Source organism: Hyperoodon ampullatus (assembly GCF_949752795.1).
Source record: "Hyperoodon ampullatus genome assembly, chromosome: 2".
Classification (NCBI taxonomy): domain Eukaryota; kingdom Metazoa; phylum Chordata; class Mammalia; order Artiodactyla; family Ziphiidae; genus Hyperoodon; species Hyperoodon ampullatus.
Window position 1 is genome coordinate 30,704,598 of NC_136915.1, and position 15,313 is coordinate 30,719,910.

Genomic DNA, 15,313 nt, shown 5'->3' on the forward strand with positions numbered 1-15,313 from the left:
CGGGAGGGCTCAGTGGACAGTAGCTGGTATTGTCTCCCTTAGCCTGAGTTTCAGCCTTCTGGGGGTAGATACGAGTAACTCCATTCTGTAGATGTACAAAGTGAATCCACGAGGATAACGTAACTCTGGGAGGTCACTCAGCTGCCATAGAAAAAGGATTTGACTCAAGTCGGTGCGGTCCCAGAGCAGGAGCTCTTAACCACCTCACTGTGCCAGAGGCCCTGAGTCACATGGTGCCTCTCCCTAGTGGGCAGGGGGTCCTCAGAAGGTGGCTTGTGGGTCCAGAGCATAGGTGACAGCTGTCGCACATCAGGTTCCCTCCCTCCCAGGTGATAGGGAGCCAGTGAAGGGCTTTGAAAGGGCATGACTGTCTGATTTCTCATTTAGAAATAACCCCCGGCAACCCTGTGAAGAATAACTGGGAGTAGAGGCAGGAAAACCTTGGGAAGAAGTTACTGACCTCATCCAGTATGAGATACACAGAGTAAGGAACGGAGGTGGATGGGTTGAACTCTCAGCAAACTCATCATTTACTGAGTTCCTACTATGCACCAGCCATTGATTTAAACACTTTTTCAGAGTGAAAAAGGCTCATAAGCTTTCAAGATAGGTGACATTACTGTATGCTAACACATATATATGGAATCTAAAAAAAAAAAAAACAAAAAACTGGTTCTGAAGAACCTAGGGGCAGGACAGGAATAAAGATGCAGACGTAGAGAATGGACTTGAGGACACAGGGAGGGGGAAGGGTAAGCTGGGACAAAGTGAGAGAGTGGCATGGACTTATATACGCTACCAAATGTAAAACAGATAGCTAGTGGGAAGCAGCCATATAGCACAGGGAGATCAGCTCGGTGCTTTGTGACCACCTAGAGGGGTGGGATAGGGAGGGTGGGAGGGAGACACAAGAGGGAGGAGATATGGGGATATATGTATATGTCTAGCTGATTCACTTTGTTATAAAGCAGAAACTAACACATCATTGTAAAGCAATTATACTCCAATAAAGATGTTTTTTAAAAAAAAGATAGGTGACATTATCCCCATTTGATAGATGAGAGAACTGAGGCTCAGAGAAGGTCAGTAAGTTGCCCAAGGTCACACAAGAGTTGAATTATAGTCTGACGGAGTTCATTTTCAGTCCTTCCTGCCTGTAGCTCCTTGGCCTCTTTCTGGGCCTTAACCTTCCCCCAAGCCACCTTGGCACCCCCTCGTGAAGGAATGCCTCAAGCCTTCAGCTGATGGGTGACAACCATTAGCTGACAGAATCTGCCTGTGGGGGGAAGCTCATGTCCACATGCCCATAAGAAGAGCACACACCTCTTCTGGAGGCGCATCATCATTCTCTCAAGTGGTGGGGCCATTCTTTTGACACTGTGGGCCCCTGAGCAGTGAAGGGCCCTCATCAGGGGTCCTCAGGCACAGAAACCCACCGGCAGCCTCTTGCCAGGTTCCTGCTGCGGAGGGCAGGCTAGATTCTCTGGCCCTGGTTCCCTGGCAACGCTACTTCTCAAAATCCCAACCCATGACTGATTCATTCTCAGTTTTCAACAGTCCTTTGGGATGCTGCAGAGAAAGGGCAAGGGAGTGTCTGAGTCCCCAAGGGGTTCTGAGAAAACCACCTCTCAGTCTAATTGGGTGAAAAGCTGGGTCCTTTGGCTAGACTCCATGCTAAATCTCAGTGCCTCTCACCCCCAATTCCAACCAAGCAGCTCACAAGTTTGGAGAAAAGAGTTGAGGAGGTGCCGGGGAAGGGGCTGAGACTACATGGAGGGAAGGGAACTTAGGCTATTGTGGACCCTGCCTTTGTGCAAATTAATCTCTGGGATGGTGCTGCCCTGAACCTTGGCACAGGGCCTGGTGAGAGGGCCTGGGTGAGGCTTCCATCCCATCTCAACTGTTAGGTCAGATGCTCTTGTGCAGTGAACGAACTGTACCACGGCACCTGGTAGCCCTGATGTTAGCTCAAGGAAAGAATTAAAGAGAAGGTACCTTCTTTGCCAGGTGAATCAACAACCACATATAGATTCCTAAGCAAAATCGACGTCCTTCTGTAAAATGGGGATAATAATAGAACCTACCTTACAGGATTGTTGTTAGGATAAGATGGGTCAATCTGTGAAAAGCACTTAGTGCCTGGCAAATGTAAACTGCAATATTATTATTATTATATTATTAATATCATTATCATCTTTCTGTGCACGGGGTGGCCTGTTATTGCAGTGACCTGTCCAGCCTAGAGACCATGCCCAATGTCACCAAAGGTTAAAAATCATAGCTAGCAGCGGAAAGCTATTTCAGGAAAGGTCCCTGAGATAGCTCACTTCCTGACCCTCTCTCCGAGACCCTCCCAGGCCCTATCCTCTAAAATTAGCACTTCATTTGCGAAGCCACCCCAGCCCCAGAATCTATACATCTTCATATAAATACGCTGCCTTTGGAGCAGCTGTAAAATGCCATTAATTTCAGGAAGTGCTTTGCGGATGGCATACATATTTAACAGCCAAAGCCCAGAGCATTAAAATGGTGCTCGCCTTAGTAACGTGTCTGTAGACCTGCAACATTTCCTAGGGGGTAATTCTGAACTCCACCAACTACTTATTCATGGACTATTTCACAATTTATTACTGGAAATGTCCAGACAGCCAATTCACAAGCTCTCTCGGCTGCTAATCGATTGCTCAGTGAAGGTGCCCTCAATTTCATAACTTCGCTCTATCCTATTACTCTGGGAGAACAGCCGTAGGAATGGGGGTAATATTTCTCTGCAACAAGTCGCAGGAAACAAGAGTCCAGAAAAATAACCTTTTCCTACTTTTCATTGCTAGGGCTTTTAGTCTAGTTTCTTAGTCTAGTTTCACCAGCGTGAGAGCCGAGTGACAGGACCTGTGGAGTTGGAAGAGGGTGTCTTGGGGCGGGGTGGGGAAAGCCAAGGGTTACCTACCTAAGAGCTCTGTTCCCAAGCCCCTTCTGGCTTAGGCCATCTCAACACACACCTGCACACGCATGCGCTGTGTATGCACACAATGCCACTGGCACGAATACACCGCATTCTCGGATGTTCTGACCTGCTCAGACACAGAAGCCAAGGACCCTGGTCCCCCCAGGCCTCGGCTTCTGCCAGTTAGAACCAGGACAGAGCATTAGGAGTCCGCTCCTCCCAGCAGGTGGAGCCTAGCGTGGTTCCTGGCCTGGGATGGTTCTCCCAGCCCACATCCTGGTCTCTCCAGCTTCTCGTCTCTTGTGCCAGGTGTGCAGGTCCGGCTTGCGTGGCAGTTGCGCCTAAATGGGTTACGATGTGCACATGGCACAAACACACCCAACGGTGCATGTCCAGACACCTGTGTGTAGCCAATCCCACACCTGCACAGGTGCCCACACACGTGCTGACACCACTGCTCACTTCAGTGGCCCCAAGAACCCTGAACCTTCCAAAGCAGGGCCCCCCCGGAGCGAGCTGAGTGTGTTTTCTTGGTGTGTGAGCAGAGCTTTGGGCAGATGAATTTTTCACGAGCTCATGGAAGAGCGGAACCTGAGCAGAAGCTGGGGCCTGGCAGGGAGAGGGTGGGGAGGGAAGGCTTCCAGCCTCTTGCTGCTGCTGCTGCTTCCGCCTCAGGAAGGGGGAAGAGCCCGTGGCACTGAGGGATCAGAGAGGGCGAGGTCTGGGCTCTGTCCATCTGTCTGTCCAGGGTAATGAGACCTTAGCCCCTAACCCTGGGATTCAGGATGGAGGAGGAGAGAGGGGGCTTTGGGGGCAGCCCCCATATCTCCATGTGTTCTCTGCCACATCCAGATTCCAGGGACCAGAAGAGGAGGAGAGAGTCCCTCATCAGGGTCTCAGGTCCAGCCCTGTTCTCCAGGGCAAAGCTGGTGGATGTTCTTGTAAGCAGGCTTGGTACCTGCCTGTCACTCAAAGCACTGTTGCCCTGACAACACACTTCCAGAGAGGCAGGGGCCAGTGTTCTCTGTGGGAGGTGCTGGCCCTGCTTTCAGGCTGCCAAGCTTGGGGTTGGGTTTTCAGCCAGAGCGTCTGGGCTGGGCCGGGCTGGACACTCCCCACAACTGGTGTTGCTGTCCCCAAAAGCCAAAGCTGAGAGCACTGTACCCCGACCAACCCCGCCCAGGGCTCTGGGACATGCAGACCACGCTGAGACTTTCAGGAGACTCCGAGGACAGTTTCAGCTGGACACAGAGAGTTTCTAGGGGACCAGTGTAAAGGCTGTGTGTCACATTCTCTGTCCCCGCTCTGCTTCCGAGAAAGACTGGACTTCTCTCAGGGAAGAAGTAGACCCAACCCTCCATGATCTCTGGACAGTGGGGCTGGAGAAAGCTGGATCATGGGTCACTCCCAGACCATGCGAGTATCTGACCCTGCATAATGGGGTTAGGATGGTGGGACATCTGCTTCAAGTGGGTCAGCAGCCATGTCAGAGGTCAAGGCAAAGGAGTCCAGGGGTAGGGGATTATCACAATGTCAGGGCCAAGGGCTCAGACCTTGAGGTGGTGGTTGGGATGTGGAGCTTTATGTATCAGCAGGAGATTAGAGCTATGAGGGGCTCAGGAGGTCACAAACCCTAGTGCTTGCAGGGACCGGTCAGGAAACACCTGTATAAGAAGCAGCCAAGAGTAAGCAGTATGGAATGGTGGGGTCTGTGGTGAGCCAGGGAATGCCCACCAGGCCTTAAAGACATTCAAATCCAAGCTCAGCGTTTATAATGCACCCTGACAGAGATAAGCTCTGTGACCATGGTCAAGGGTCAATCTTCAGTGAAGTTCAGGGCCCTGGTTGTGGATGGAAGCAGAGGTTTTCTCTAGAACTCTCATTCTGCTTATTTAAAACCCGAGCTTACTGGGGACTGGATTTATAATCAGTAATAACAGCAGCCATTACTTAGCACACACTCTGTGCCATTTATTTGTATTAATCATTCATCCTCTCAACTCCATGAAGTAAGGACAATTGTTATCACCTCTCTTTCGCAGATGGGGAACAGAGACACCAAACGACTAAGCAGTTTTTCAGAGTCGTACAGCTAGTGAACAGTAAAGCCAGGACTCAGACCCAAAGGTTTGAGTCTCTTAACCATCACAGTCTGGCCCTAGTGTCCTGGTCACACTTGCATGTCGCCAAGAGCTGCTGGGCTCATGTTTGCCCGGATGAAGGGCAGGGGGACCGATGGAGCTGCATCCAGGCTGCCAGCCAAGGGGGGCTTCTCTCCTTCCTTGGGGTGCTGAGAGCCAGCTGGATGATGTGGGCGGGGCCCTCAGTGAGCAACTGAGTGCAGCAGGTCGGGACCTTTGCAAGAAGCTTCCAGTATTGCCCAAGAAACTGTGAGAAGAGCACAGAATATCTGTGCAATTCTACCTCTGCGGGTGTAGATAAATCCCTTGTGGCTTTGCAGAAGGGTCTTATGCCCTTGAAACCAGGCTGCTGTCACTTTAATAAAATTTAACCCTGTGGTCACTGAAGGTGTGTGTATTTTGCATCCTTTTGGTATATTATCTTTAGCTCCCCTCTTACCGTTAGAGTATTGTTTTGTGGCTGAATCAACTCAGCTCATTTAATCATCTCTCCTAATCTCTCTGAGCACATCCGTTTTACCTTTATTTAATCTTGTCTTCTGAAAAGTGTTTTATTTATATCTCACATTTTATGCAGCTCTGCTTTTAATCTTTTACCACCTTTTTATTATTTTATTTTTACCCTTTTATATTTTACCTTTGTCACACTTTTATCCTTTTGCTTTCTGACATTTTGGTTTTACATTTTTCACCTTCTCTAGCCAGAGCTGTTAATTATTTATTTTATTTTTTTGTCTCTCTTGGTAGCTTTCCTTTTAATCTCATTCCTTATTTTCATTTTTCTCTTTATTATTTTCCTTTTAACCTTTATTTTGTTCTCTTTCAACTTGCCTTTTATCTCTTCTATTTTTATCCACATTAATATTCCTTTAATTGCTCATCACACTTCATTCTAATCCCTTTGCTCTTTTCATGGCTTTTTATTTTTAATCTTTATTTTTTGCCTTTCTTTTTCATTTATTTTTTATTATATGTTATAGGTGTACAATATAGTGATTCACAATTTTTAAAGGTTATACTCTATTTATAGTTATTATAAAATATTGGCTACACCCCCCATGTCGTATACTATATCCTTATTGCTTATTTTATTTTTCAACTTTAAATTTTTTGTTTTTACAACTTGTTCCCCTGTTCCTGATGAGATCTTTTGACTTACTGGTTTTATAGCTTGATATTTGTATTTTTTTAGTTAACAAAATGTCAATCAGGCAGGCAGGATGTCTGCTTTTGGGGAAGATGCCAGTGAGGGTCTCACTCCCGAAAGGTGGGTGTGGGTAGGTGTCTCCCCAGCCATCTCCTTCTGGCTCTATCAGCAGCATGTTCAGAGTTGCTAGGTCTCCATTAGCTTTAATGTGGATCCTCTTAATAGTCATAAGCCTGGAGACTGGGGATGACAGCCATAGGCTACAATTGCTCCCTGGAAGCTGATGGTGCCCCTGGAGTCTGCGGCTCACTGGATTCTTGGGAAGGTGGGGTTTAGCTATTACATCCCTTCTTTCTCCATGGTGTCCGCCACCCAGTCACTGAGCATATATATACCTGGCACTGGAGGGAGGGCATAGGACCATCCGGTAGGGCCTGGCCAAACCAGGTTGAGCTCCCTTTTCTGGTAGAGAGTGACCTCAGCACATGGTCCCGACAATCATATTTGCTTCATTATAAGGAGAAGCTGACCAGGGCCAAAATTGTCCTCGAAGGGCCTTTGGTCAGAATCCACCGGGCTGTGATCAGGCTGCCTCCCCACCACATGGCCCAGCTTGGGCCCCAAGAGCAGTGCTACGTCTCTGAGAGGGTGAGTCCTGAGCCTCCGGACACCGTGGAGGCCTTCCAGGTGGGGCTGGTGCACGTGGAGTGGGCACAGCGCTGGCCAAAGGAGGCCAGCAGCCTGGGTGTCCTTCTGCTCACCCTGAGTTTCAAGACTCACAGAGCCTGGGAGACTCCAAAAGCCATTCCTTGGGTTGAAATGGTCAGAAGAAGGAAGCACTATTCAGTCCTGGGCAGTGGAGGGAGGGTGGCAGGGAGAACGGTCATAGCCGTGGCCGAGAGCACTCGGGACAGGACACTGTGGGCGGTGGCACGTGTGCGGGCTCCCAGCACCCGCTGGGCTGGGTGGACCAGTGGGAAGGGCCTTTTCCCTGGGAACTGGGGTGGAAGAGGCGGACCCCAAGTCCTGGTGCAGAAGGCAGGTTACCCCTCCTTCCTTCTACCCATCACAGCTCCTATCAGGCATCAGGGCTCAGGACTGGGTGGGAGTGAGATGCAAACACACAGGCCTCTGCAGCAGGGCTGGCCAAGCAGGTCCCAGACAGGCAGGAGGGCTGGCCTGCTCTGCCTTATGGGAAGAGGCCACTCATAGCCACCTCCTGGGGTCTCTGGCCTGTGGCCACGAGCAGCGTTGCTGTCTCCCAACTGCTCTCTGGGGGCTTTCTGAGGGACCCTCAAGGTTTCCATCTTCCAGCCTCCCAGCAGCCTCATAAGAGAGGCCTGGTCTATGCTGGCTGGGGTGATGGAGGGGTCTTTCCAGCCCCGACGGCCAGCCCGCCCCCAGCTCACAGCCCCTCCTGCAGGGCTGCAGCTCTTACCAGCACAGTGGTGACGATGAGGGACCTGTTTGTCAGAGAGTCGGTGACATTAGGGCCTCGGCCTCTGGCAACCTCCGTGACGTTGAGCCCCTCGGCAGGACTCCACACCCCAACCTGGACGGACAGACGGAGAACAGGAGGCTGAGTCCGCAGTCTCTCCACCCTTTCTCCACGCCAGCAACCTCCTCGTCTCCTTCCCATCCTTCATGAGTATCGTCATCGCTAAGGTGTTTCGAGCCAACATTTCTGGCAACCCTGCTGCCTCCCTCCTTCCCAGAGGAAGCCCCCAAGGTGTTCAGTCTCCTGAATTCTGCCACCTCCCCATTTGCAAGCAAACCCGTCACAGCTGGAAGGGAAAATGCAGAGGGAGAAAATGAACATAAAGACGGCCCAGGGAGCGCAGTGGAAGCCAGCCTGGGGTGGAGCAGACGCCATGAGGAAGTCAGTTAGGGTTAGGGCTAGGTCCTGCCCTGGGACGGAGTCACCCTGAGCCTGGGGGGCCTCCCGCCTCCTGGGGAAGACCTGGGCACCCAGCTGCTCACTGGGTCTCAGCGTGTGCCAGCTCTGGGGCCAGATGCCCTCCAAAGCCCAGGACAGGGCCTAGAGCGAGGGAGATGTTTCCTAGGCATCTGTGGAAGGACAACGAGATGTGTCACGTGCAGGAAGGCAGGCGTAGCAGGACGCTGGTCTTTGCAGCTATTTTGGGGCAGAATAGAGTGGAAAACCCTCACTGGGGGCACTGGATGCCACTTGGTTAGAAGGCAGTTTGCTTTGTGGTTTTACACCTAAAGGTGGCAGACACTCTGGCCAAGGTGGCATAATCTCTGTCCCCATGGTGCCCTTGTGGATACGAGGCCTGGGGCTGGAGGGAAGCAAGGGAAGATCAAGTTTACAAATCGTTCTAAAGCCCTGGGCCTCTTGAAGATCCTCTGGGACCCAACTCTGCCCAGCTCTACGTCCATCGCAGTTCCTCTCCCTCAAGGAAGGTTCTGGCCTGCCCATTCTGTCCTGGTCCCAGTTGGGGTGGGGTACTCAGGACACTTAATCAATTAAACAGGGAGGCCGAATGCAAACATCCCGTTAAGAGAGCTATGCATAGCAGAGAGACATGTAATTATGCTTGCATAATTCTGCCTTAATCCCCCCAAAGCCACCGGCTGGAGCTGGCTGGATCAGTGATGACCCGGCTTAGCAAACAGAAGTGATGAGAGGCAGAGCAGCTGTGTTTGGGGGCTCAGCACCCTCCCCGGGCAGCATCTCTGTCTATGCAGACCCCGCCCCCAGAGCCAAGAGGAGAGCAGACAAGCAGACAGCATCAAAGAGGCTCTTCTCTCAAGGGGGCTGAGCTCAGAGCCCAGCCCAGCACGAGGGACCCTAGCGGCGGGCTTGAGTGCAGGAGGCGCGCCACAGACAGCTGGCTGGCAGCCAAGGGACCAGCAGGAGCCCTCATCCCAGCAAGCATCTACTGAGCTCCAACTGCAGGACATGCTGGACACCAGGTGCCGTGCGGTTGCGAGAACAGTTAAGACTGAGGAGGACCCAGTCTTCAGAGGCTCTCCGCCCTCAATCTGGTCACCTGTGTCTAGGTATAGTAAAGAGTTTTTCTCGAGTATGAGCTGTGGTTGATTTGTGTCATTGCCGGAGGGCTGGTGGGAGCTGCGGGTAGGCTCAGATGGCACGAGTGCTCTGATGGGCAATTACTGATGCCTGCCACAGGCGCAGGAGTGGGAGGTGGTGGCATACCTGCCATCTAATTGCCATCCTTAGAATTGTAGGCTATCCCCAGAGATGGAGAGCTGAGAGAGGAAGACTGAGACAGCGACTTGAGTGATAACTATTGCAGTAGTCCTGCCAGAGGAGGAAGGGGGCTCCCTGGCACTGCAGGAGTTTAAATAGGAGCTGTCAGAGGGCTTGATAAGCTATAGTTTGAATAGGGTTGGACCAAAGGGCCGCGATGATCTTAGGAGCAGAGGGCACAGCGCCTGGCCTTAGGGGACTGATGCTGTATGTGGCTGAAAGAGTTGCAGAAGAGTGGTTGCCTTGGCCACCCGGGCCCAGCACAGTGGCCCCATGAGTCGGTGGGAAACTCAAGATTGAATGAAGTCACCTCAGCCACAAAGTGCAACACAGGCAGAGCCAGGTCCATGACTGTGGGAGAATGAACCAAGGAAACAGGCTACTCCTACAACTGGGGAGCTCGCAAGGGCAAAGGCCTGGAGGTGCAGGAGGGAGTGGGTATGACTGGGCCATGGGAATGTTTGTGGGTGGGGCAGTGGAGACTAGGCCTGAAAACGCAACCGGGGCATTTCCTGGAGAGCCTTCAAGGCCGGGTGAGGGACTGATACTGAATGCCTTGGCACTGGGGAGCCATGCTCAGTCCCAGGGCAGGATAGAGCTTCATCTGTGTGTACGCTCAGAATGGCTGGAGGGCCTGGGAGTGGTGGTGGGAAGCCAGGTTGGGGTGTTAAAATAATCCAAGGAAGAGGCCCGGACCAGAGAGGGCAGAGGAGGAGAGGAGAGGAATCAAGGGTTCCTGAAGGGTCACAGGCATCGGGGTGGCCACTTCACTTCTGGCCTCTTTGCATTTTAGACCCACCCCCTACCAGGGCTGGAGAGGTGCCCTGGTGGCTCCCAGAGACCAGCCTGCTGTGGGAGAGGGTGTGGCTGAGCCCCTAGTTCTGAGGTCCCAGGGGATGCTGAGGATCAGGGGCTAATGTGAAATTCCCTTCTCAGGTCAGCAGCCTGACTGTCAGAATATGCTGAAGGTTCGCAGGGATCAGAATCGGCCCCATTACAGACATTTCTATGGTAGCCAGACGGGAGGCCCGGCCCCGTGAGCTTGCTTTCCGCATTGAAATTCCCCGGAATCACAGAGGCCTTGGAAGCATACAGTGGGGAGTTCAGAATCCACGTGCTTCAACCTCCCTCCAAGGGTAAGAATCACCTCCAGTCCCCCAGACAAGCAATCGCTTTGTTCAATCTTTGCTTAAATGTCTCCAGCGACCGTGAGCTCATTACTCCCCACGCAGGCATCCCCTGGTCATTAGAAAGTTTCTCTTACCCAAGGACACGTCTGTCCCTCTGCCCCATGACAGCCCTGCAGGGACTTAGTCTGTCTGCCCCTTGAGCCTCTCATCTCCTTTCCAGGGTAAGCATCTCTGATGGCCCTTGCTCACAGGGTGATGGTTTGGGTGTCTGCCATGGACAGGCCACTGGGTTCTGCACCTCTCCAGTCTGAGAAGGCCTTCATGTTCTCTGATGGGCCAAGGCACTGGCCACACTGGGTCACGTTGAGTCCCAAGGGGGCAGATGGACCGGGTCTTGCCCCCTGGCTCTGGGTCTCTGCCTGGGGTCTATAGTAGGGGATTTAAAGAGCCTCTGCTTGTTGGCCTGCCCTCCCACTCCTGAGCCCACACACCTTCTCTAGGCCATCTTCCTTCAGGCTGATGATGTCCAGATCGAAATCCGTCCGTAAGCCACTGGTTTTGTTGAAAACAATCCTTCCCGTTAATCCTTCCCATTGAGCCTGCCGGAGCGGAGAGGGCAGAGCAGCAATTCCTCGGGCTCATAAATCATCATTCGGTACAACTGTACAATGCTTCATTTTAATTACTCCTTGCACTGATACTGTTCCCCCAAGACCATGATTAATTAATAATCACCTCCATCATTGCTAGGGCTGTGGTACGAGCCAGCAATTTCCATAAATTCTATTATGCTCTTCAGCCAGCTTTACACTTGCACCTTCTCATGTACAACACCGATCATAGATGCGCTCAGATGAGCCCCCGCCTCGAAGCCACGAGAAGGGGGAGTCCATGTTGGGTCCCCAGAGACAGGCAAGGAGGCAGGCAGGCAGGCTGCGGCAGGCGAGACCTGCCGAGGGGCAGAAAGCCAAGGGGCCAAGCCAGCTCTGGCTGTAGGACCGAACACTTGGAGTAGTGCCCAGAGAGCCGGGGGTGACAGAGAAGGTCTCACACCCCTGCCCCTGCTCCACCCATGTCCTGGTTAAGAACTGGGGACAGAATACAGGGTCCAACCTCAGTTGGACCTGGGATTTCATTTCACCTCGCTGCCTCAGTTTCCTCATCTGTAAAATGGAACTAATAATATTACCCATTTTACCAAAATGCTATGAGGGCGAAATGAGTTAAGTCCCTTGAAAAACTGAGAACAGTGCCTGGTACAACCTGAGACCTGAATAAATGGTAGCTTTTGCTACTTTTTCTTGCCTTTAGCATCATTAACACAGAGAGAGGCAGGCAGAGGTTCAAAGAAGGTACAGGACCCAAACTAAGAAGGGCCGCATCTTCTAAAGCAGGGGTTGGCAAACTATGGCTGGAAGCCCAAATGGGCCCATTGCCTGTTTTTGTAAACAGTTTATGAGATCACAGTCACGCCCATGGGTTTACCTATCGTCTTTGACGGCTTTTGAGCTGCAACTTTGCAGTTGAATAGTTGCAATAGAGACTGGCCTGCAAAGTCCAAAATATTTACTACCTGACCTTTTTTATAGAAAAAGCTTGCTGACTCCCCTTCTAGATAACACCTTGCCTGAAGGCCCATAGTGTTAGTGATACAAGGTGCTTCACACTGCTCGCCTCATGAAGCCTCCACAGCAGCCTCGGTATGTGGGCCCGGTGGGTTCCTCACCCCACCGGGGTCATGACCCTTGCAGATTCTGGAGAAGGCTCCAGAGCCTTTCTGTGGCTGAAAGTCCCCCTTGCACTCATAATATGACACACAAGTTCATTGGTACCCAGATCCCTGGAGGCCTATCTATAGATTCCACATTAAAACCCACGGGAATCTCCGAGCACTCGGGCAGCTGTCCAGCACTGTCAAGTCTTGTGTATAAGCGTGTAGACAGGCATGTGTTATATTAGCTCAGGCGGAGGGGCACGCCTAGGAGGGTTCCGGGAGGCTGGAAATCAAAAGGGGATGGAATGAGTGCTTTGCACAAAGCATCCAACCTCTCTGAGCTTCAGGAAGAGGAAAATGACCTATTTCACGGGTGGTAACAAAAGTGCATAAAGGGGGCCTTCCCTGGTGGCGCAGTGGTTGGGAGTCTGCCTGCCGATGCAGGGGACGCGGGTTCGTGCCCCAGTCCGGGAGGATCCCACATGCCGCAGAGCGGCTGGGCCCGTGAGCCATGGCCGCTGAGCCTGCGTGTCCGGAGCCTGTGCTCCGCAACGGGAGAGGCCACAACAGTGAGAGGCCAAAAAAAAAAAAAAAAAAAGTGCATAAAGGGCTTAACACAGTGCCTGGCATACACAACCCCGGCTATTATTTTTCCTTAGTCAGCTTCCTTCCATAGGGCTTCCTTGGATTAGGGCTGGCCCTTGGCTGGAGGGGGAGGGATGGTCACTTGGGCCATGGCCCGAGGCCTCAGGAGAAACCCTATCACAGAAGGCTCATCCGTGATTAGCTTCCCTGCATGAGCTCATCCACTTCACATCACAGTCCTGCCAGGTGGGTGTCATGATTGCCCCCATTTTACAGTCATGGCCACTGAGGCTCGAAGAGGGACTGAGCTCTGTGGGTCCCAAGTAATGGTGGTGCCGGGCAGATCCTCACTGTGCTCAGTGGAGCTGAAGAGCTGGGGTCATCATGTCCAAGTTGACTGGGGAGAGTTTATGAAGCCCAGGGAGCTGGAGATTGGGGTTGGGGATGGAGATTTAAAGATGCATCTGAGAGAGCATCAGAGAGCAGATTGGTGGTTACCAGTGGGGAAGGGGGTTGGGGGATGGGCATACAGGGCGGAGGGGTCAACTGTATGGTGATGGATCGTAACTAGACCTTCAGCAGTGATCGCTTTGTAATGTATACAGATGTGGAACTATAATGTTGTACACCTGAAACTTACATAATGTTATACATTATTTTACTTCAATTAAAAAAATGTATCGGTGACGGTGAAGGCCACTGTTTATGACTTCACAGAGAGGCTCAGCTTCCTTGAGGCTGGCTCCCCAGCCCCTCTGCCTTCCCCCTCCTCTGCCTGGGGCCCCTCCCGCCTTGGGCTACCTCTCAGCCCCCAGGGAAATCACAGCAGGTGCCTTCAAACCTGCCCTGGAGGGAAGCCTTCTTCCCTGTCAGCTACAGAGGAATTAAATGTCAGCAGGTGCGTGGCCTGTCTGTGGGTGGTCGGGCAGGGGCAGGGCCAGGGCAGGGAGCCGCTGGCAGCTCCTCCCCGTGACATTTCCCAGCCCTCCCGCCCCTTCCAGCTGCCACGCAGGACTTGCTAAATGAAAGATGCTTCACACGCTCTGAACTCCGGCCTGGTATTTTCCAGCTCCTCTCGGAAATGCCAAGTCTTTAAAATGATTTACTGTCACGCAGGCAGATGGGGAGACAGGCAACTTGGGAATGGTCTGAGGGAAGACGGTGTACTGGGCTCAGGCAGGGTACCTGGGTCCCGGGGATGGCCAGCTGTAGGGCCATGAGGGAGCCCCGCAGCTGCTCTGGGCCTCGGTCTCCACTTCCCTAAAATGGACTGGAGACGAAGTTGTTTCTGAAAGGACTCTGTGAAGAAGAGTGAGTGGTGAGGGCTGTTCACTGGGCCGGGGCCAGGAAACAGGAGGGCCAGGTATGCCAGTGTGGGCCGGTCGGTGCCGGTGCGGGGTGGGGGTGGGTGGAGAAGGAGGCTACCCTTTCTGTGGCGCGACAGTGACTCATCAGCTCCCTTTAGGGCTTCAGGACTGAGCCTCGAGCGACGCGGGGGCGAGGGTGAATGGGTGGGGGACGTGCCTGGAGATCCTCTTTAGCTGGAAACCCACCGGGGAGCAAGAAGTCAGCGTGACGACAGTCGTGTTGATAGAAATAATAGTAAGAGCAGCCAATCAGCTTGGCACTTGCTCTGTGCCAGGCACTGTCCTAAGTGCTTCACACACCACAACTCACTTACACCTACAACAAACCTGGTATTATCTCCATTGTACAGGAGGACCTGCAGCACAGAGAGGTTCAGTAGCTTATCTAAGGCCACACAGCTAAAAAGTAGTTAAGCTTCAAAGACACTTACGTCTGGCTCCTAGGGTTGTGGCCTCCGTCATTGAGAAACCCATGCTAACCTCTAGCTACTGCATTGGAGCCTGCCGAGGAAGGAGGCTCACAGGGCTGGAAATCAGGCTTTCGAGTTCCCAGAGAACAAGCCGATGATTGCCCAGGCCAGCCAGGCCTTGCTCAGGGCATCGGACAATCGGACTTCCTCCGCAGTTCTGAGGGGTAGGATGAGAAGGGACCCTCATGGTCCTCTTCTACCATAACATCTGATACTGGAGCCCCTTCTAAGGGGGAGGGGACTGGTGCCAAGGATATAACTGCTCCCTCATGATGACTACTAGCTGGTGTTTGCCAGGTGAGGCAACTGACACTCGGGAATGTCCAGGAATTTATCTAAAGCCGCACAGCTGGGAAGAGGCAGAGAAAAGCCCAAAGGCAGTGCATCAGACTCTAAAGTTTTAGTGTCATTCTAAAACACAGGAGGTGTCACTGGCCTCGTCCCAAGCAGTCATGGTGAACTGGGACCTCCGGAGAAGCTGCCCTGTCTGCTGAGTGGTGGGTTTCTTTGCTATTTACCCTCACTGTGTTGCCTTCCTTTGCATATGGGATTACATTCATTAATGGGATGACTTGATGGA

At 52.4% G+C, this 15,313-nt stretch overlaps 1 protein-coding gene across 1 annotated transcript in view; it reads right to left on the minus strand.

The window, feature by feature from the left end:
• Positions 1 to 15,313, minus strand: part of GRIK3 (glutamate ionotropic receptor kainate type subunit 3) — a gene marked incomplete at both ends in the record, with an annotated part of 234,217 nt that overhangs the window by 38,724 nt on the left and 180,180 nt on the right. The window contains 2 exons of the mRNA XM_079696534.1: positions 7,671 to 7,784; positions 11,089 to 11,196. Coding sequence (XP_079552660.1) covers positions 7,671 to 7,784; positions 11,089 to 11,196 — 222 coding nt within the window. The remainder of the gene's footprint in view (positions 1 to 7,670; positions 7,785 to 11,088; positions 11,197 to 15,313) is intronic.